The sequence below is a fragment of the Notechis scutatus genome, chromosome 2 (assembly GCF_049901735.1).
Source record: "Notechis scutatus isolate UNSWTSFEM ecotype Mainland chromosome 2, rNotScu1.2, whole genome shotgun sequence".
Taxonomy (NCBI): domain Eukaryota; kingdom Metazoa; phylum Chordata; class Lepidosauria; order Squamata; family Elapidae; genus Notechis; species Notechis scutatus.
In genome coordinates this window covers 10,897,701-10,919,384 of record NC_142010.1, presented here as the reverse complement: position 1 = coordinate 10,919,384, position 21,684 = coordinate 10,897,701, and the positions used below count along the sequence as shown (strand labels likewise).

Here is a 21,684-nt window from a genome sequence, read left to right as displayed (position 1 = left end):
ATATTTCTATTAAGGAAGCATAAAACGGAAATAACAAGTATATTTTTAATTACTCAGTTATCTTACACCATCAGTTATTTTCCATGTTCACCCTTGTTTACAGTAACGTGGTTAGTTCAAGTTCCTGAGTTCAGCGATTTTGTGGGTTTACACAACGTTATGTTAAGCAAAGCAACGGGAAACTGGGACCTTTGCTAAATATGACTTGTTGACCTGTGATAAATATGAAAAGTGCTTTATATGCTCTTTTTTTCCACTGCTTCACACCCATCTGCAAAGATGACCATTCCCAATCCACACCCAGGGCATCCTGGAGGGCCTAGCGGTTAAAGCCCTAGATCAGAAAGCCTGAGGCCGTGGGTTCCAGTCCCGCCTTGGCCATGAAAGCCACCTTGGGTGACCTCGGGCCAGTCCCTCTCTCAGCCTAGCCCGCCTCACAGGGTTGTTGTCAGGAAAATTGAGTAGAGGAAGAAGTGTGGGATATGTTCCCTGCTTCGAGTTATTTGTAAGAATAATAAAGGAGGATATAAATAAATAAACATTAAAAAAAATAAAATCCTTTCCATTTTGCAGTGGCTTAGCGCCCTTGTCAGGCTTGTTCTCCCTGTTGTGTTTTTTGCCTCTTTGGGAACAAGCGTTTGGGAACAAACTCTCTCCTCTCCTCTCTTGGGGTCTCTGGGGACAGGGAGACGACCCACCCAAGAGTGTGAAACTCTGCAGAAACCCCCCGAGACCCCCAATTTAAACTCTCATGATGGTCATCCGTGACCTCTGCACCAGCGGCTGTTCCAGATCCCTGTCAGGCGTGGGGATGACTGAATGAAAAGCCCCTGGGAGGAAAATTAAAAGATTTATTATCCAGTCAGGAGGAAAAACATCCATGAAGGCATCAAATAGGCATTAAAAAAAGTGAACTGCAGGTTGCCGCAAAGAGTTACGGGAACTTTGAACGGAGTTCCTAAAGAAAAAAAAATGAAAAGAAAAGAAAAAAGCATCTGTCTGGGCTCCTTAAAGCAACACGCGCCGGAGCGGAGAGGCAGCCCCGCACCCAGCCTGCAGGGAGGGACACTCTTCCCATGGGCAGAGGAACCCTCGACACCGACGCCCACCGGAGGAGGTTTCGGAGCAAGGGGGTCCTGGTTGGGGAGGGGAGATCAGAGGGGAAAAGGGAAGGAGGGGGGCCGAGGAGTCGGTCCAAGGGCGGAGCTTCATGGCGGAGGAGGAGCCAGAGAGCAGAAGCCCCGCCCCCGCCTCTCCCCTCCCACTCCCTGGATCTCCGCTTCCCTCCGCGTGTCCCGCTTCTTCCTTGGAGGATCGGCGCTGGATCCCTCGGGAGAGGCTGCTGGGTCCCTGCTCGGGACAGGTGGGGCTGCTCCCCCTCCGCCCTCCAGCCAGGAGATCTTCCCCCCGCCAGGAGGGATCCCGCTCTTCGGCTTCCCGGCTTTTCCTCGGGGAGATCCGGCTCTGGCGTCGCCTGCAGGGAGCGGATCCCTCCCTTCCCTCCAGCGGGGGGGCAAAGGGGGCTCCCTCCCCGGGCTGGATCTGCCCCCTCCTCGCCCGGCCAAGGCTCCCCGGGGGGGATCCGGGGGGATCCGGGAAGGAGATTTGGGGGAGGTTGCTTTCAGAAGGTCTCTCTGTGGTCCGTTGGCACAGGAAACCTCTCAACATCCGTTTCCCTCAAGGGCAGTTTGAAAAGTGAGTGAAATGTAGCGTGAAAACTTTTCCTGAGATTGTAATATGTGTGATGTTGTCACAGACTGAACTCATTTACAGATTACAGATCAATCAGAGTGGGAAGAGACCTTGTAGGTCATCTAGTCCAACCCGCCACCCAAGTGGGAGACCCTACCTACACCTTTTCTGACCGATGGGTGTCCAATCTCTTCTTGAAAGCCTCCAGAGATGAAGCTCCCACAACTTCCGAAAGCAACTTCTGTTCCATGGGTGGATTGTTCTCCCTGTCAGAAAGTTTCTCCTTATTTCCAGGTTGAATCTCTCCTTGATCAGTTTCCATCCGTTATTGCTTGTCTGGCCTTTGTGTTGCAGCAGATCCTGTTTCCCAATCAGGACACAAGACCACGAACGGTTGGAGAATACAGGTTTTTATTTGTGCACAAGGTTCAGAGCATTAGAGTGGCAAATTCTGAACCCCTGGCTCTTCCCGAGGCGTCACTTTTATACATTTCATAACCTCAGCCTAGCCCGGGGCGTTTCTTATGTTAAAACTATAGAAAAAGGAGTAGTACATATCTGTTATTTTCCAGACCCATCCTTATTCACTGAAACATGCTTACTTCCAGTTCCTTAGTCCAGCAATTTCGTAGTTTTGCACAATATTTCTATAAGAAGCAAGGTAAGGGGGTCAGAGGATTTCTGGTAAATGCATATTTTGTTTTTGACCTTCCAAGCTGCTTCATTTGGGTGCTTTGGAAAATAGCTTGTCTCCTTCCTCCTCCTCTCTGTGGCAGCCCCTCAAATATTGGAAGACCGCTATCCTGTCTCCCCTGGTCCTTCTCTTCACTAGACCAGCCAGGCCCAGTTCCTGTAACCGTTCTTCATATGTTTTAGTCTCCAGCCCCCTCATCATCCTGGCTGCTCTTCTCTGCACTTTTTCTGCTCATTTTAATCAGCAGGGGGAGAGGGGGTGGTTAGGGAAAGAAAAGGTTTAGTGGGTTGAATTGAGCCACTGAGTTGAGTATCAAAAATTCAGAATTATTTCAATGAATTTTGAAAGGCTTACATTCTTATAAATGTTTTTTTTTAAATGATTATGCTCCGGTTCTGTCTCACGGCTGCCTCCCAGAAGGGAAGGAAACCACTTGGGGGCTTTCCAGAGGCTCCGCAGGGCGACTTCCGGGAGGGCCTGAAGGCCTGGCGGTCACAGGTTCTTTAGGACGGAACGGAGCTCATGTTCTCCCAACCCTAAAAAAGGATAACAGAATAAGAAAATAATAAGAGTTGGGAGCAGGGCTGGGAGTCAAAATTCTTTAACGACAGGTTCTATGGGCGTGGCTTAATTTGTGGGCGTGGCTTGGCAGTCATGTGACAGGGGTGTGGCCAGGTGACTGGCAAACCAAATACAGGTGGTCCTCACTTAATGGCCGGCTGCTTAGTAAGTGTTCTAATTTATGACTGACCTCCCCAGAGCTATTTGACTTGTTTTGGGAATTTTGACAGCCATGCACACACACACACACACACACACACACACATATACACTCCCTTCTAACCCTGCTGGAGGAGGAAGTTGGCCTGGAAAATGACCTCTGAGATCCCTTCCAGGCCGGCCCTAGCAGTGCTATTTCAAAAAGTCTTCCAAAACCAGGGTTTGTGTCCTTCCTTCCTCTCCTTTTTTTCCCTCTCTCCTTCCCTCCCTCCTTCCATGTATCTATCCATCCATATCTCATTCTAGCTAGCTATCCATCCATATATATCATTCACTTCCTCATCTTTCTTTTTCTTTCTGTCCCTTCCTTCCTTCCATCCTCCCTCTTTCTTTGTCTATTCCTTTTCTTCCTTTCTCTTTCCCTTTTCTTTCTTTCTTGTGTCTTCCATCTCTTTCTCTCTCCCTCTCTTTTCCTCTCTCTTTCCCTCTGTATCCCTTCCCTTCCTCCTTCTCTCTCTCCTTCTAAAGCTAGGAGAACCACCTGAACCACACACACACACACACACATGCTTCCAACATCACTCATTAACTTAACTTCCCGGTCAGTCTCCCAGAGTCCAAGGGATTGTCCGTTCTCACCCGGTCCCACATTGCCCGGAAAAGCTGGCAGGCAAGATTCCGGGTCAAACAAAGGGGCTGCAGGCGGGACTTCCTCCCCTCCCTCTTTTGGGGAAAGGAAAGGTCTGGGAACTTCAAGTGCCCCCTGACCTTCTGGAGGCAACCAGTTCCTCTCCTTAATTCTTCTCACTTTGAGGAAATTTCTCCTAATTTCCACCTATGGTTTGTCCTGCCTTCAGGTGCTTTGGAGAATAACCGCCTCTTCCTTGTGGCAGCCCCTTAAATATTGGAATCCCGTTATGATGTCAGATCCTTTTTCTTTCTTAATCTGAAAAAGAGGATTTAATAATCTTTCTTCTTATGCTAGTGCTTAGTTTGCTTTTTCTTGAAAAGTTGGGCAGAATCTTTAAAAAACAATATTTTCCTTGTTTTCCCTGTGATGTGGCAGCACCTTGTTGTTGGATGTTATACAAAGGACAAATTTTACGGCAGTTTTGAGGCTGGTCTTGTTATCAGATATCAGAAAAAGCTGATGGCCAGAAGGCTGCCTTCCATAAATGCTTAAACCAGGCGGCCCTCCCAAAGCTAAGATTTTGTGACACTCTATCAATCTCAAAAAGAAATATTATTCTCTCTTCTTTTCTCTTCTACCAGCAGGAAAGCAACTGTCACCAAAGATTTTCCTGCAACTCAACTATCAACAGATAATAGTAAATCAGCTCACGACATCAACCACCAAAACACATGGAGCCTGGGAAACTGTTGGATCCCCCGTCACACACAAGCAGCACTCCGAAAAACCACAAAAAACCTCATGAATGCTCAGAGTGTGAAAAATCCTTTACTCGCAAGTCCCTCCTTTTGACCCACAGGAAGGTCCATGTCGGAAGTGGATCCAGTAAAGATCTTGAGAGTGAGAAATACTTCCCTGGAAAAAACTCCAAAGATCTCGGAAGCCCCCCCAGACTAAAATCCCATAAATGTGAGGAATGTGACTCATGCTTTAGTCGAAGATCACACCTTCGTATACATCAGAAAATCCACACTGGAGAGAAACCTTATGAATGTCTGGAATGTGGGAATTTTTTCCGTGAGAAATGCACTCTCAGAAACCATGAGAGGATCCACACAGGGGAGAAACCTTACAAGTGTTGGGAATGTGGGAAGTGCTTTGCTCAGAACTCAAGTCTTTGGATCCATGAGAAGGTTCATGCGGGAATAAAATCTCACAAGTGCTTTGAGTGTGGAAAATGTTTCACCCGGAGTTCATCTCTTCGGAGTCATCAGAAAAGGCACAGAGGGGAGAAAAACGAAAAGTGCCTCGAATGTGGGAAATGTTTTCCCACAAAATCATCCCTGCTGCGACATCAGAAACTCCACACTGGAGAGAGACCCTATGAATGCCCAGAGTGTGAGAAAAGATTTATCTATTCTTATGAACTTCAAACACACCAAAAGAGGCACAAAGAGGAGAAACCCTATAACTGTGGGGAGTGTGGAAAAAGTTTTATTTGGCGAAGAGAGTTTCAGATTCATCAGAGAATCCACACTGGGGAGAAACCCTACAAATGCGAGGAGTGTGGGAAATGCTTTTCCCAAAAACAGCACCTTGGAAGCCATCAGAGGCTCCACACAGGAGAGAAGCCATACAAATGCGAGGAATGTGGAAAATCTTTTACTCAAAAGGGAGATCTTTGGAGACATCATAAAACCCACGCTGGGGAAAAGCCACATCAATGCAACGAATGTGGACAATTCTATCGTACCATATCAGCCCTTAGAAGTCATATGAAAATTCACACAGGAGAAAAAAATTACAAATGTTTGGACTGTGGGAGAGCATTTGCTGAACCTTCTTCCCTTAGAAGTCACAGCCGAATTCATACAGGAGAGAAACCTCACAAATGCGCAGAGTGTGATAAATGTTTTGCTCGGAAAGATACTCTTGTGTTGCATCAGCGAATCCACACTGGAGAAAAACCATATAAATGTCTGGAGTGTGGAAAATGTTTTGCCCAACCTTCAGCACTTCGGATGCACACCCGAAATCACACAGGAGAGTAGCTTCACAAGTGTGTAGAGTATGAGAAATCATTTCATTGCAAATCAAAGTTAAAAACACACCAGAAAGGGTTAAACCTGTTTAGTTCTGAACAATGTGGAAAACGTGTTTTTTTAAACATCACATCTTATAATTCACCAGAAACATCACACAATGACAGAAGGGAAATGCTACCATTTTTTGGGTGTGGGGAAAATGTTTTTCCTAGTCAAGCAACCAAAAACTCCATCAGAGAGTACCCAGTGAGGCAGAAGGGCATAGGTGTTGGTTGTGTGAGGCTGTTTTGCTCACAAAGCCGCATTAGTCATTTACCAGAGTGATGACACAAAAGAGTTATGAGTGTATAAAGAGTAGATATGTTTTGCAGAGTACAGGAAGTCTTTGACTTAAAACCAACCGGGAATGAATATTGGTCATAATATTGGTCATAAGTTGTTACAGTCAAGGCACCCAGGTATTCTTGTTAATTTTTACCAGACCTTTGTTGATCAATAAGGAGAACTGAAGATTTAGAGAGCAGAAAATGGGGTGTGGGATGGAATGAAAATGCACCTGGTTGGTTATTTAGTGATAAAGTGTTGATGTTGAATCTGCTGGCTGAGGAATATTTCCTTTTTGGAGGGATTTTTCTTTTTTTTTTTTTTTTTTTCATATGTTCAAACAAACATACACACACAGTATATTCACAGACATACTGTGCATACAGTAGTTGTGTTGAGTTTCTTTGTTTGATCTGTGAATATCATCGTCCATAAAAATATTGTTTAAAATAATGAAGTAGAATGTTTTTAGAGTATGGACCAAGTCAAGATGGCCGTCAGATGGCTCCGTGCTCTGCAGTCCATGCACTGTAGTTGTTGATGTGCTGAGGAGCTGGGATCTGCCTGACTCCTATTGGCTACTTCAGGGGGGCTTCTGGCATCTCCCCCCCTCCAAACACAGGTAGGGCCCCCTGTGAGCCCCTTGATCCGGACACCTGGTTCCCCAGAGGCACCTGGTACCCAGACACTCCTCAAATCTGAGGGAGGCTCTTCCTCTCCATGGATTTAAGGCTCCTTGGGAAGAAGGTCCAGTCCTGGGATACACCGAAGGTCAACTGGAAATAGGGAAAAGGGGCCGTTCTGCCATTTCATGCTGCCAATTCCTCCACCCGCACCCCCATGGGCCTCTGTGAGCATTCAGCTCCTCCTGCCAACAAAGGGGGCTTCATTGTTTGTGGCCCCTCCCGTGGGGGTCTCGGCCGTCTTCCCTTCTCAGCTCAGGTGAGAGAGGCTGAGTTTGGGTCAGTGCCCCCCTTTCAGCCAAGGGCTCATCCGGCACAGCTGGAGGGCAGAGGCAGACCTGGAGGGTTCCTGCAGGCCGCTTTCAACCTGCGACCATTTTGGAGTTACAACAGAGCCCGCCCATAAAAGGGACTTTATGACGTTGATCCATAATAGGCAGACGGTCATAAATTGAGTATTACCTGTACTTATTTATTTTTATTTATTATTTATTATTGAATTTAGAAGCCACCTATATCGCCCAGAGACAGAATGATTTGCCTTGTTGGGAAGACATCCATTTCATTTCACAACAAAACTAATAGAATAGAAGAATAGAATAGAATAGAATAGAATAGAATAGAATAGAATAGAATAGAATAGAATAGAATGGAAATAAAATAGGAATAGAATAGAATAGAATAGAAATAAAATAGGAATAGAATAGAAATAAAATAGGAATAGAATAGAAATAAAATAGGAATAGAAAATAAGGATAGAAAGAGTAGAAGTAGAATAGGAATAGAAAATAAGAATAGAAGAATAGAAATAGAATAGGAATAGAAGATAATAAGAGTAGGAATAGAAAATAATAAGAATAGAAAGAATAGGAATAGAATAGGAATAGAAAATAATAAGAATAGAATAATAGAAATAGAAGAATAGAATAGAATAGGAATAGAAGATAAGAATAGAATAGGAATAGAAAATGATAAGAATAGGAATAGAAAATAAGAATAAGAATAGAACAGAACAGAATTCTTTATTGGCCAAATGTGATTGGACACACAAGGAATTTGTCATCTACTTGTCATCTACTTGCCAAGATGGGTGGCAAATAATTTTAATTAATAAATAAATAGCACAAAGGAAAGTATGGCCCTATCAAGAGGGAGAGTGAGCCATGAAATGGATCCAAGCAGAGAGAGGCAACGTGTCACGAGGAAGCCAGGATCAAGTAGCCATGATGGGGTGGAGTTCATAAGTGCAGAAATAGCAAGAAACGGGGGAGATTTACACTTACCTCGACTCTCTCCTTCTATTTGGCTTAGGTGATGTCATGACTTTTTGCGTTGCCTGTAGGTGGTCCTCAACTTACAACTACCGTTGGGATTGGAATCTCGCTTGTTTGAGCGACCGGGTCATTACGCGAGATGTGCCGTGAGCACTTTCCTCAAGGATTGCAATTTTGTATTCGCTTGTTGCAGTTGTTAAGGGATCTCACAGGTCATTAAGTAGATGGAATCCCAGGCACGACGCGTGGATTTCCAAACAGGGGAGGCCACGTGAGTCCCGGCACAGCCTGCGTTTGACTTGAGGGGCTCCTGGAGAAGCTTAAGAGAAGTTTTGGGTCACCCCATAGAATAATAATCATAGAATAACCAAGTTGGAAGGGACCTTGGAGGTCATCTAGTCCAGCCCCCTGCTTGAGCTGGAGAGTCTACTCTGGGGTTGCTTGGAAACGATATGGAATATGCAGCTTGGAGAACGGTGCAAGGCTGCAAAGGCCACCTGTCTGGGGATTAAGGCCACATTTCCCCGTGGCAGCAGTGACACTGGACTGAAGTCCAGACCTGGGGTCAGTGGCAGCTGGCTGAGAGGGCTGAAGGCCCCAGGCCTCTACTTAAGGCCCGGCTCCAACATTGCTGTCAATCAGGGCTGCTTTGTAAGGCTGGGCTGGTGCAGCTCAGGCTTTCAGCTTTGCACCCTGCTTCAACAACCCCGCAACTCATGGGTGTTCTGTGCTAGGTCTCCAGGACCTCCGCCCCCCACTGAGACACCCCCCCCCACACGGCTCTTGTCTGCACTACCCTCCACTTAAGAACCCTCAAGATCAGGAGTCTCCAACCTTGGCAACTTTAAGGCTTGTGGACTTCAACTCCCAGAATTCCTCAGCCAGCACGACGGCCATGTTGTGGCCCTAAAGCAGCGGTCTCCAACCTTGGCCGCTTTAAGGCTAGTGGACTTCAACTCCCAGAGTTCCTCAGCCAGCAAAGCTGGTCAGGAATTCTGGGAGTTGAAGTCCACAAGTCTTAAAGTGGCCAAGGTTGGGGAGCCCTGCTCAAAATCACTTAATGACCGCCACTAGTTTGGGACTGTGGTTGTTGAGCAAAGTGACCACATGACCTCCCCACCAAACAGCTGGTTCAACAGATCCCCCAAAGAGGAGAGATTCAAAAGAAAGTTCCACTTATCCTTTCTAGGAACTGGACATTGAATTACAGCCGTCCAGTTTCCCGATTAATTTTTTTGTATTAATTCCTCCTGAAATCTTTGGGTCTAAAAATCCTGACAGTTGGCTTAGACTTTTATTGGAATGGAGAAAGGAAAACTGCAATGGAGGTCACTGAAGTATTATTGTGCATAAAATAATAATATTAATAATGTAATGATGGTCAAAGATAAAAAAAGAGTCTTTACGTACAGATATATATATATATATATATACACAGAAGCATGCGGTGGGGCAGGTTTGTGTGTATACACACCCACCCACCCACCTGTGGAGGGGGGATTCAGCTGGTTGGTTTGAACTGTATCGCTTTTATCAACTAGCCAAAATTCTCTTCTCTGCTCAAGCTAGAATTTCCTGGGTGCTAAAGTCCGATCCGTCCGAAACGCACCAGGGTGCCCAACAGTGAAGCTGACCGCTTAGAACTACGTCACTGAAATGTCAAAAGTGAAATCATTCGATTGCATGTCGGCCTTTCCTACCCATAAGGCCTCCATCGGTGGTTTTTCCTCAGTCGCCTCCAGCTTCACTCCGTTCCTCCACCCCCCGCCGCCCTCAAGACAGGCCAAGGGAGGGCTGGCTGAAAAACCATCTGGATCGTAGTCTATGGTCATTTCTCTGAACTGGTTTGATTGTGTGTCGGCCTTTTCTACCGATAAGGCCTCCGTGGGTGGTTTTACCTCAGTTGCCAACAGCTTCACTCCGTTCCTCCACTCCCCGCCACCCTCAAGACAGGCCAAGGGAGGGCTGGCTGAAAAACCATCTGGATCGTAGTCTATGGTCATCTCTCTGAACTGGTTTGATTGCGTGTCGGCCTTTCCTACCGATAAGGCCTCCATGGGTGGTTTTACCTCAGTCGCCAACAGCTTCACTCCGTTCCTCCACTCCCCGCCGCCCTCAAGACAGGCCAAGGGAGCTGCGCGGCTGGCTGAAAAACCATCTGGATCGTAGTCTACGGTCATCTCTCTGAATTGGTTCCCTTTCAGGCTGGCCGCTCTCCTGTGGATCAGCTGGTGCTTGTACAAACTGGACGTGTAGCTGAATTTTCGTCCACAGTCCGGGCAGGTGTAAGGTTTCTCTCCCGTATGGATCCGGTCGTGCCTTACCAAATCCGCCTTGTCCCGGAAGCCTTTGATGCAGACAAAGCACCAGTATCTCTTCTGCCCTCGACGGCTGATGGTTTTCCTGGCCGTTTTGCCTTCCTGATCCGTGCCAGAGGCAGCTTTGGGAGGCTGATTCATTGATGGCCGCTGTCCCAGGCTGCCGGCAAAGGGGCCAACTCTGTTCTCGGGGAATGTTTGGTTAGGCCAGGCCCAAGAAGAGGTTGCCCCAACCCGGTGGCTATTTTCCTGGTTCCCGTGCTGTTCTTGGTCTCCTGCAATAAGAAAAGAAGTCTAAATATACCAGCCAAAGAAAAAGCAGATCCTCAACCCACATAAGCAACTTGGACCATTCAGACAAGCTCATAAAGTAGCTAAGAACTTAGGCCAGTGGTGGCTAACCTTTTTGGGTTCCTGTGCCAAAAATTGTGCGTGCACTTGCACGCTTACGCTCATGTGCCAGCACCCAGAAGGCAATGCGTGCCCCCACCTCCTACACATGCGTGTGCAATCCCTACCCACCCACCCCCTGCTGCCCCCTAACCTGCACTGCGCCACACAGCTGATTTTCAGCCGGTTTGAGGCCCTTTTTGGCCTCCCAGAGGCTTGAGGAAGGCTTCTGCAGGCTTTTTAGGCCGAAAACTAGGCCCGTTTCATCACTTCCGGTATTTCTGGAAAAGCAGGAAGTGACTAAACAGGCCTAGTCTTCGTCCTGAAAAGCCTGCAGAAGCCTTCCTCAAGCCTCCGGGAGTCTGAAAAAGGCCTAAAACCGGCTGAAAATCTGCTGTGAGGCACACGAATGCGCAGTGAGGTACGTTTGCCTGCAGCTTGTGTGCCGGCACAAATGGCTCTGCCCTCACGAACTTAGGTTAAAGGTTCGCCATCACAAACTTAGGCTAAATCCAATGTATTGAACAACATCATGAAGAAATTTCAACAACTGCTACTGAAGCAGTAGAAAAATTACACATAAAGCACTTTTATATTTAGCAGAAGTCCCCAATTCCCCAGAGCTTTGCTTAATACAATATTGTGTAAAACCTCAAGGTCACTGAACCAAGGAACTAACCATATTACAGTAAACAAGGGTGGATATGGAAAATAACAGATGGTGTAAGATAAAATGAGTAATTAGATGTACTTCTCTTTTTTGGTATATATGTTGTTCTCCTTTTTTGGTGTAGTTTAATCAAAGTAACGCCCCGGGCTAAGCTGAGGTCATGAAGTGTATAAAAGTGATGCCTCAGGAAGAGCCAGGGGTTCAGAATTTGCCATGCTAATGCTCTGAACTTTGTGCACAAATAAAACCCTGTATTCTCCAACCTTTCGTGGTCTTGTGTCCTGATTTGGAAACAGGATCTGCTGCAACACTACAATTTGAGAACAAGGTAATAATAGAGTATACAATACAGCAGGGGTCCCCAACCACCGGTCCACGGACCGGTACTGGTCCGTGGAACAAGTCCTACCAGGCCGCTGGCTTGCTTTCGGGTAGAAAGCTCACCGGAAGCACTTTTTCATCAAAACAAGATGGCGGCGCCCAGCTGATGTCGGTACCGGGTTGCGCCATAAAAAGGTTGGGGATACCGGGCCGCGGCGTAAAAGGTTGGGGATCACTGCAATATAGTGTAAGGAGCCCTGATGGCGCAGTGGTTAGAATGCAGGCTAATTCTGCCGACTGTCTGCAGTTCGATCATGACCAGCTCAAGGTTGACTCAGCCTTCCATCCTTCCGAGGTTGATAAAATGGAGACCCAGATTGTTGCGGGATCAATATGCTGGCTCTGTATACCACTTAGAGAGGGATGTAAAGCACTGAGGAGCAGTACATAAGTTTAATGGCTATTGCTATATTAGTATAGTACTTTTGAACCACTGGGTTGGCAGGAGCTGGAGCGTGTGATAGGAGCTCACTCTGCTCGAATGTGAGACTGTTGATCATCAGCCCAGCATTCTAACCTCATGAGCCGCCACGCTCTCAACTAGTATAGTAGTATTATATTAATATATAATTATATTAATATATAAATTATATAATATACAATTATTAACGTATACATGCTGACGTACAACACTTCACTTAGTGATGGTTCAATGTTACAATGGCACTGGAAAAAGTGATTTGTGACCATTTTTCACACTTATGACCATTGCAGCCTCCCCATAGTCCCTTGATTGACATTGGGAGGCTTGATAACTGACTCACATTTATGACGGTTGCAGTGTCCCAGAGTCATGGGATTCCCTTTTGGCGACCTTCTGACCAGCAACTAGATTCACTGAACAACCGTGTTACTAACTTAACAACTGCAGTGATCCATTTAACAAATGTGGCAAGAAAAGTCGTAAAATGGGGCAAGAGTCACGTAACACATTTCTCACTTAGCAACAGAAATGTTTGACTCCATTGTGATCATAAGTTGAGGACTTATCTCTAGTACAATCATATTAATCATATTAATATTTTAATTATATAATGTAGCATATATATAATCCTATCACATGATTTTATATATATGTGTTGTGACTCGGAGGTCTGAACCTGCCTTGTTAGAAGATACAGACTTAAGTAATGAGGGAGAGAGGGATTTGGCTTGAGATTTGAGCCTGCCTTGCTGGAAGACACAGACTTGAGCCAGGAGGAAGAAGAGGACTTGGCTCTGAGGTTTGAGCCTGTGTTGCTGGAGGATTGAATCATCTCCCTCCCGGGACCTTCCTCCCTGGTTGTGCCTCAGGTGTCGGCAGATAATCAGGAGAGCGTGCCGAGTCCTTGGCTGAGGATCAAGCCGAGGAATGCTGGTTTGATGCAAGGCAAAGACGAGGCAGAAGCGGGAAATGCAACGTAAAGGAAAGGTCAAATCAGGGACTGACTTGAGAGACTGACACGCCCCTCAGGAAATAAAAGAGGGCGTGTTAGCTCGGAATACTCGTTCGGGACAATTTGTTTATTCGTGATAGCAGCTTGGACAAATTCTCCGTGAGGCATTGCTTCTTGATTTATGGTCGTGTTTGTTAACTCGGACTTGGCAGGCAGCTTTTGGAAGACTGCCAAGATTCCTCCATCAAGGAATTTAACTCTGTCGCATCCTAAGTTTATTTAATTCCTTTGGAGGCTTGGACTCTCGAGTTAGAAAACCAGGTGAGACAGAACACCGCCTACCCACCACATACATTGGACAAACTAATAGAAGAATAAGTGCATAATGAAGAACATAAGAACTCAATAAAAAGAAGAACCGACCTCTTCCCTGGTCCAACACCTCAAAGCCACAGGACATTGAGATTGACTTTAAAAATACCAGAACTATCGCCAAAACCGAACACTTCAACAACAGAATAATCAGAGAAGCCATAGAGATAGAAAACGCCCACACAGCATGAATAAAAGAGATGACACCTCCCGCTACCAGCCATTTGGAAACCCGCCCTCATGAACAGATGAGTACCTAACATGATGAATGACACCAGACCCACACCCACGAGGGCCACACAAGATGCCACCACCACACTTCCACGTAAAAAGCAGACTCACACCCACACAGAAGATGAGACACGACCACAGACCAGAAGCCGCACTGCAGCTGCATCACTACCCACTTCAAACCCCTCTGAGCCATACATGAAGCGAACTGACCCCCACCATGAAGATGCAGCACGACCACGAACTCGAAGCCAAACAGCAAGATCACAGCTCACCAGCTCAAATCCCCAGTAACTAAGACCAACCTGAGCACAACCAAGCCCCCACCTGAACAGAACACACCTCCAGCCAATCAGAACATGGCCAACCCCCAACCAATCAGAACACAGCCAAACCCCAACCAATGAGAACACACCCCCACCCAATCAGAACACAGCCAAGCCCCCACCCAATCAAGTCACACCCCACTAGCAGTTAAAAGGAAGAAGCAGCTGCAAGCTCACATCACTCTGAGAAGCACAGAGCTGAAGACAGAAGCCTGAAGATGATGAATGAGACTTCATCAAACGTTGCCTAGATACTTCCAATCTTACGCGGGAGAAAACCGAATAACCAAAGATCCACATACAAATACCTGCGAGATATATATATATATATATATATATATATATATATATATATATATATATATATATATATATATATATATATATATATATATATTTGTTTTCTTAAGTTTTGGGTACTTACATGTATGGTGTTGGCTTGGTTCGGGTATTTTCCCACGTCATTGTAGTTCTTTAAAGTTGTAGCAACGTTTCAGCAGAATCTCATCTGCCATCATCATCATCAGATGATGGCAGATGAGATTCTGCTGAAGCTGTTGCTACAACTTTAAAGAACTAATGACGTGAAAAACCAACCTAACAACATATATATATATATATATATATATATATATATATATATATATATATATATATATATATATATATATATATATATATATATATATATGGCATTCAGCTTTGTTGGGTATTTTCCCACGTCATAGTAGTTGTGCTTTTAAAGTTGTAGCGACGTTTCAGCAGAATCTCATCTGCCATCATCAGGCTTCTATATAGTGGTCATCATATATATATTTGTTTTCGTAGATTTTCACTGGTACAGGTATGTAGGTCTAGGTGTGTTTGGGTCTTTTCCCGTGTAAGATTAAGAGTATCTTGGTGACGTTTCGCGAGGTCCCACTCGCCATCCTCAGGTTGGTGCTTTTGGCTTCGTGCCAATGCAAGCAGTGTGTGATCGGAGCTGCCGTCTCTCTATAAATACTGGTGGTGGGGGCTGGTGTGCTGGGCTGGTTGGCTGCACTGCTGCCTCTTGATTGGTTGATGGAGTTGATGTTGGTATAATGGGCTGTGTGATGGCCTTGTGAGTTTTGCTGTGGAGATATCCTGGATCTTGTGCTGTAATCTTACTGATTTTGTCTGTAGTATCATAACATAATGGAGACCTAGAAGATGAACAGACCTATGGAACAGCTGTCCTGCCCTACAAAAGAGGTACTACAGACAAAATCAGTAAGATACTACACAGGCATCACATCAAGACTGCCTTCAAAACAGACAGAAAAATAGCAGCCATCCTAAGAAACCCCAAAGATAAAATTGACCTGGAAAACCAAGGCATATATGAAGTCCCCTGTGCATCATGCCCTGCCACATACATTGGACAGACCAATAGAAGAATAAGTACCCGCCTAGATGAACACAACAATGCAGTAAAAAGCTGGAACACACTTCCTCACTAGTCCAACACATGAAAGCCACAGGTCATAGCATCGACTTCAATGGCACCAAAACCTTAGCCACTATAGAAAACTCCAGCTACAGAATTATCAGAGAAGCCATAGAGATTGAAAAAAGACCTGAAAGCATGAATAGAAGAGATGACTCCACCAGACTGTCAATTATCTGGAAGCCTGCACTCTGAAACAAAAAAATCTCCACACCACAAGCCAGGCAAACACCTGGGCACAAACAGACTCCCCCTGATACCTCCAGCTCAAACACACCCCAACCAGGCACCCAGATGAAACCCAGCTTCCTAACTAATGATAGCCAAGCCGCACTAAAAGCCTCCAATACAGGAAACACAATATTGCCAGCCAATCAAGACAAAAAAAGCTACAAAACAGACAGAAGATATTAGAAACACCAATCAAGCAGAACACAGCAAACTCCAAGATCAATAAACACAGACCAAGACTCCCAACCAATCAAGATGAAAAAAAAAACCATTCTGGCACAGCAGTAGGCTAGCACCAAATTTAAAACAGAAACGGCTGTGAAAGTCTGACTCACAGATGAACACTATACAGAAGCCTGATGATGGCAGATGAGATTCTGCCGAAATGTTGCTACAACTTTAAAAGCACAACTACAATGACGTGGGAAAATACCCGAACAAAGCTGAATGCCATACATGTAAGTACCCGCGAAAACTTGAGAATATATATATATATATATATGTATAGTAGTCGTATATTAATATATGACACAATCATATATTATCGTATTGAAGCAGCTGGATAAGAGCATATAAAGCACTTGTCATATAAAGCATATAAAGCACGTTTTATATTTAGTATAGGTCAACAAGTCATATTTAGCAAAGGTCCCGGCTTCCCGTTGCTTTGCTTAACAAAACATTGTGTAACCCACAAGATTGCTGAACTCAGGAACTTGAACTAACCACGTTACTGTAAACAAGGGTGAACATGGAAAATAACTGATGGTGTAAGATAACTGAGTGATCAAAAATATACTTGTTATTTCCTCTTTATACTTCCTTTATAGAAATGTATGCAATTTTGTCCTTATTTGGTAAAATGTAATAAGAGTAACGCCCAGGACTTCCGGTTTGTCGGCTTCGCTAGCGGCAGGGATTCGCGATACTGCGATTCCTGCAGCGCTAGTCGCTTTTGGTGCCTCCGATCCGGACGGGTTTGAGGCTAAGGCTGCCCTGCAGGGCGGCTGAAGATAGGGGGATCCGGAGAGAGGTTTGGGGGTGTTGCAGACCCCCTCCCGGCCGGTAAAACCCTTTTCTCAAGACGGTGCAGCGGCGGTCCGTAATGGCCGCCACAAAGAAGCCGGCAGCTGGGTAAGAATGCAGGAGGAAGAGGAGAAAGTTTTTTTTTTTTATCTTTAGGGTTTCTTAGGATGGTGGATATTTTTCTGTTTGTGCAGGATGCTGTTTTAATGTTGTGTTTTTGGAGGATCTTGCTGAACAGACGAGTACCTAACATGAAGAATGACACCAGACCCACACCCACCAGAGCCACACAAGATGCCACCACCACACTTCCACGTAAAAAGCAGACTCACACCCACACAGAAGATGAGACACAACCACGGACCAGAAGCCGCACTGCAGCTGCATCACTACCCACTTCAAACCCCTCCGAGCCATACATGAAGCGAACTGACCCCCACCATGAAGATGCAGCACGACCACGAACTCGAAGCCAAACAGCAAGATCACAGCTCACCAGCTCAAATCCCCCAGCAACTAAGACTAACCTGAGTACAACCAAGCCCCCACCTGAACAGAACACACCTCCAGCCAATCAGAACACAGCCAACCCCCCAACCAAACAGAACACAGCCAACCCCAACCAATGAGAACAGACCCCACCCAATCAGAACACAGCCAAGCCCCCACCCAATCAAGTCACACCCCCACTAGCAGTTAAAAGGAAGAAGCAGCTGCAAGCTCACATCACTCTGAGAAGCACAGAGCGGAAGACACAAGCCTGAAGATGATGAATGAGACTTCATCGAAACGTTGCCTAGATACTTCCAATCTTACGCGGGAGAAAACCCGAATAACCAAAGATCCACATACAAATACCCGCGAGAACCTCAGAACCTCAGTGTATATATATATATATACACACACATACATATACATATATATATATATACATATATATATATGGTATTCGGCTTAGTTCGGGTATTTTCCCACGTCATTGTAGTTGTTCTTTTAAAGTTGTAGCAACGTTTCAGCAGAATCTCATCTGCCATCATCAGGCTTCTGTATTGTGTTCGTCTGTGAGTTAGACTTTTACAGTGTACCCGCGAAAACTTAAGAAAACAAATATATATATGTATGTATGTATGTATGTATGGCATTCAGCTTTGTTCGGGTATTTTCCCACGTCATAGTAGTGGTGCTTTTAAAGTTGTAGCAACGTTTCAGCAGAATCTCATCTGCCATCATCAGGCTTTTGTATAGTGTTCGTCTGTGAGTTAGACTTTTACAGTGTACAAGTCTAACTCACAGGCACTACTAAAAGCCTGATGATGGCAGATAGATTCTGCTGAACGCTGCTAACAAAAAGACTACAATGACGTGGGAAAATACCAACCAAGCGACACCATATATATATATATATATATATATATATATATATATATATATATATATATATATATGGCATTCAGCTTTGTTCGGGTATTTTCCCACGTCATAGTAGTTGTGCTTTTAAAGTTGTAGCGACGTTTCGGCACAATCTCATCTGCCATCATCAGGCTTCTGTATAGTGTTCATCATATATATATTTGTTTTCGTAGATTTTCACTGGTACAGGTATGTAGGTCTAGGTGTGTTTGGGTCTTTTCCCGTGTAAGATTAAGAGTATCTTGGTGACGTTTCGGCGAGGTCCCACTCGCCATCCTCAGGCTGGTGCTTTTGGCTTCGTGCCAATGCAAGCAGTGTGTGATCGGAGCTGCTGTCTCTCTATAAATACTGGTGGTGGGGGCTGGTGTGCTGGGCTGGTTGGCTGCGCTGCTGCCTCTTGATTGGTTGATGGAGTTGATGTTGGTATAATGGGCTGTGTGATGGCCTTGTGAGTTTTGCTGTGGAGATATCCTGGATCTTGTGCTGTAATCTTACTGATTTTGTCTGTAGTATCATAACATAATGGAGACCTAGAAGATGAACAGACCTATGGAACAGCTGTCCTGCCCTACAAAAGAGGTACTACAGACAAAATCAGTAAGATACTACACAGGCATCACATCAAGACTGCCTTCAAAACAGACAGAAAAATAGCAGCCATCCTAAGAAACCCCAAAGATAAAATTGACCTGGAAAACCAAGGCATATATGAAGTCCCCTGTGCATCATGCCCTGCCACATACATTGGACAGACCAATAGAAGAATAAGTACCCGCCTAGATGAACACAACAATGCAGTAAAAAAGCTGGAACACACTTCCTCACTAGTCCAACACATGAAAGCCACAGGTCATAGCATCGACTTCAATGGCACCAAAACCTTAGCCACTATAGAAAACTCCAGCTACAGAATTATCAGAGAAGCCATAGAGATTGAAAAAAGACCTGAAAGCATGAATAGAAGAGATGACTCCACCAGACTGTCAATTATCTGGAAGCCTGCACTCTCAAACAAAAAAATCTCCACACCACAAGCCAGGCAAACACCTGGGCACAAACAGACTCCCCCTGATACCTCCAGCTCAAACACACCCCAAACAGGCACCCAGATGAAACCTAGCTTCCTAATAAATGATAGCCAAGCCGCACTAAAAGCCTCCAATACAGGAAACGCAATATTGCCAGCCAATCAAGACAAAAAAAGCTACAAAACAGACAGAAGATATTAGAAACACCAATCAAGCAGAACACAGCAAACTCCAAGATCAATAAACACAGACCAAGACTCCCAACCAATCAAGACGAAAAAAAACACCATTCTGGCACAGCAGTAGGCTAGCACCAAATTTAAAACAGAAACGGCTGTGAAAGTCTGACTCACAGATGAACATTATACAGAAGCCTGATGATGGCAGATGAGATTCTGCTGAAATGTTGCTACAACTTTAAAAGCACAACTACAATGACGTGGGAAAATACCCGAACAAAGCTGAATGCCATACATGTAAGTACCCGCGAAAACTTGAGAATATATATATATATATATATATATATATATATATATATATATATATATGTATAGTAGTCGTATATTAATATATGACACAATCATATATTATCGTATTGAAGCAGCTGGATAAGAGCATATAAAGCACTTGTCATATAAAGCATATAAAGCACGTTTTATATTTAGTATAGGTCAACAAGTCATATTTAGCAAAGGTCCCGGCTTCCCGTTGCTTTGCTTAACAAAACATTGTGTAACCCACAAGATTGCTGAACTCAGGAACTTGAACTAACCACGTTACTGTAAACAAGGGTGAACATGGAAAATAACTGATGGTGTAAGATAACTGAGTGATCAAAAATATACTTGTTATTTCCTCTTTATACTTCCTTTACAGAAATGTATGCAATTTTGTCCTTATTTGGTAAAATGTAATAAGAGTAACGCCCAGGACTTCCGGTTTGTCGGCTTCGTTAGCGGCAGGGATTCGCGATACTGCGCGATCCCTGCGGCGCTAGCCGTTTTGGTGCCTCCGATCCGGACGGGTTTGGAGGCTAAGGCTGCCCTGCAGGGGTGGCTGAAGATAGGGGGGATCCGGAGAGGGGTTTGGGGGTGTTGCAGACCCCCTCCCCGGCTGGCAAAACCCCCTTTTCTCAAGACGGTGCAGCGGCGGTCCGTAATGGCCGCCACAAAGAAGCCGGCAGCTGGGTAAGAATGTGCAGGAGGAAGAGGAGAAAGTTTTTGAAGTGAAAGTTTTTCTTGGCTGACCCAGGACTTTAAGATACATTTAACATCCTGAAAACTATAGCTTTTTGAATGATACTTTCCAGAAGAGAATTATAAGCGGCAATTTTGAGGTGCTGAAAAGGAAAGTTTACTCTCCTTCCCTATGGAATCAACAAATGGATATTGAGAAACCTGTCTTTTTATAGAAGGTAAAAACTTGCTTTTTGTGATAAGTGGGAAGGGAGAGGACAAATATATATATTAAGATCTTGTTGGAGGAGATGAAGGATTTAAGGATTTGAAGACTGAAATTTATTGCAATAAGGCTTTAAAATACAGATTGGGTTTTTCTTTTTTTCTTAATTGATATTACCCCAGGAAGAGAAAGTGAGAACTTTGTTTTGGCTTGGACTGATTGATGACTTTGGGACTGTTCTAACTTTTGAAACATCTTGGTTGTTTTAAGAAGAAAGAGGGAAAAAAGAAAAGAAAAGATTTATAACGGCTTTATCTGTTGATGAACTGAGAAAAGAATATGAACAAATAAAAAAAGAAGGCAAGGACGCTGTGAAAGAAGCTTTTCTCTTTTTAGAAATGGCGCTTGCTATCTATCAACAAACACAACAACAGATGGAGGCAGCAGCAGAAGAAGAAGAAGATGCCATCTTTAATGAATCTCAAAATTTAATTAAGAAAGAATTAATTAAGAAAGAAAGGAGAAAGAGAGGAAGGAAAATGAAGAACTTAAGACTTAAAAAAACACCCAAGAAAGAGAAAAATAAGATGCAAAATAAATATAATGTTAGAAAACAAAAGAAAAAAGGAATACAACAGAGAAGGGAAGCTAACAAGGCAGAGGTTAGGAGGGGAGGTGGGGTAAGAAGGCCTGGTGGGAGAAGAAAGGAAGGGAAAAGATGGAAAAAAGCCACAAAGCTTTGAAACAAGATGGGAAAAGAGGAATTTTTTTTAGGGACAAAGGGTAATGTATAATTTCTTTAAAAAAGATTCTGCAAGGTACATAAGATGGTACTGTAGCATTTGTATTAGAAATAGAAAATTAGAATGTTATAAGAATTAATAAGAGATTAAAATATTGAAATGTTTAGTAATGATTGATTTTAAAACCTAATAAAATATTAAAGGGAATGTTTAGAATATTGAGTTTTAATTAAAGAGTCTGATTGACTAT

General features: G+C 44.4%; 2 protein-coding genes across 5 annotated transcripts in view; one reads left to right on the top strand and one right to left on the bottom strand.

Annotated features, from left to right (window-relative positions):
• The first annotated feature begins 1,245 nt into the window (after positions 1–1,245).
• Positions 1,246–5,873, top strand: LOC113424448 (uncharacterized). Of its 2 annotated transcripts, none has more exons than XM_087953237.1 (2): positions 1,246–1,695; positions 4,382–5,873. In XM_087953237.1, the coding sequence occupies exon 2, from the start codon at positions 4,469–4,471 to the stop codon at positions 5,786–5,788; it is 1,320 nt and encodes a 439-aa protein (XP_087809363.1). In that variant the 5' UTR covers positions 1,246–1,695; positions 4,382–4,468; the 3' UTR covers positions 5,789–5,873. The 2 variants fall into 2 exon arrangements, with proteins under 2 accessions (XP_087809363.1, XP_087809362.1); XM_087953236.1 differs by having other exon boundaries at positions 4,379–5,873.
• Positions 5,874–9,327: 3,454 nt separating this feature from the next.
• The window catches only part of LOC113424443 (uncharacterized), a 31,321-nt gene continuing 18,964 nt past the window's right edge, over positions 9,328–21,684 (bottom strand). For all 3 annotated transcript variants that reach the window (XM_026686140.2, XM_087952917.1, XM_087952916.1), the window contains one exon: positions 9,328–10,656. In XM_026686140.2, the coding sequence (XP_026541925.2) occupies positions 9,707–10,656 (950 nt within the window). In that variant the 3' untranslated portion in view covers positions 9,328–9,706. The remainder of the gene's footprint in view (positions 10,657–21,684) is intronic.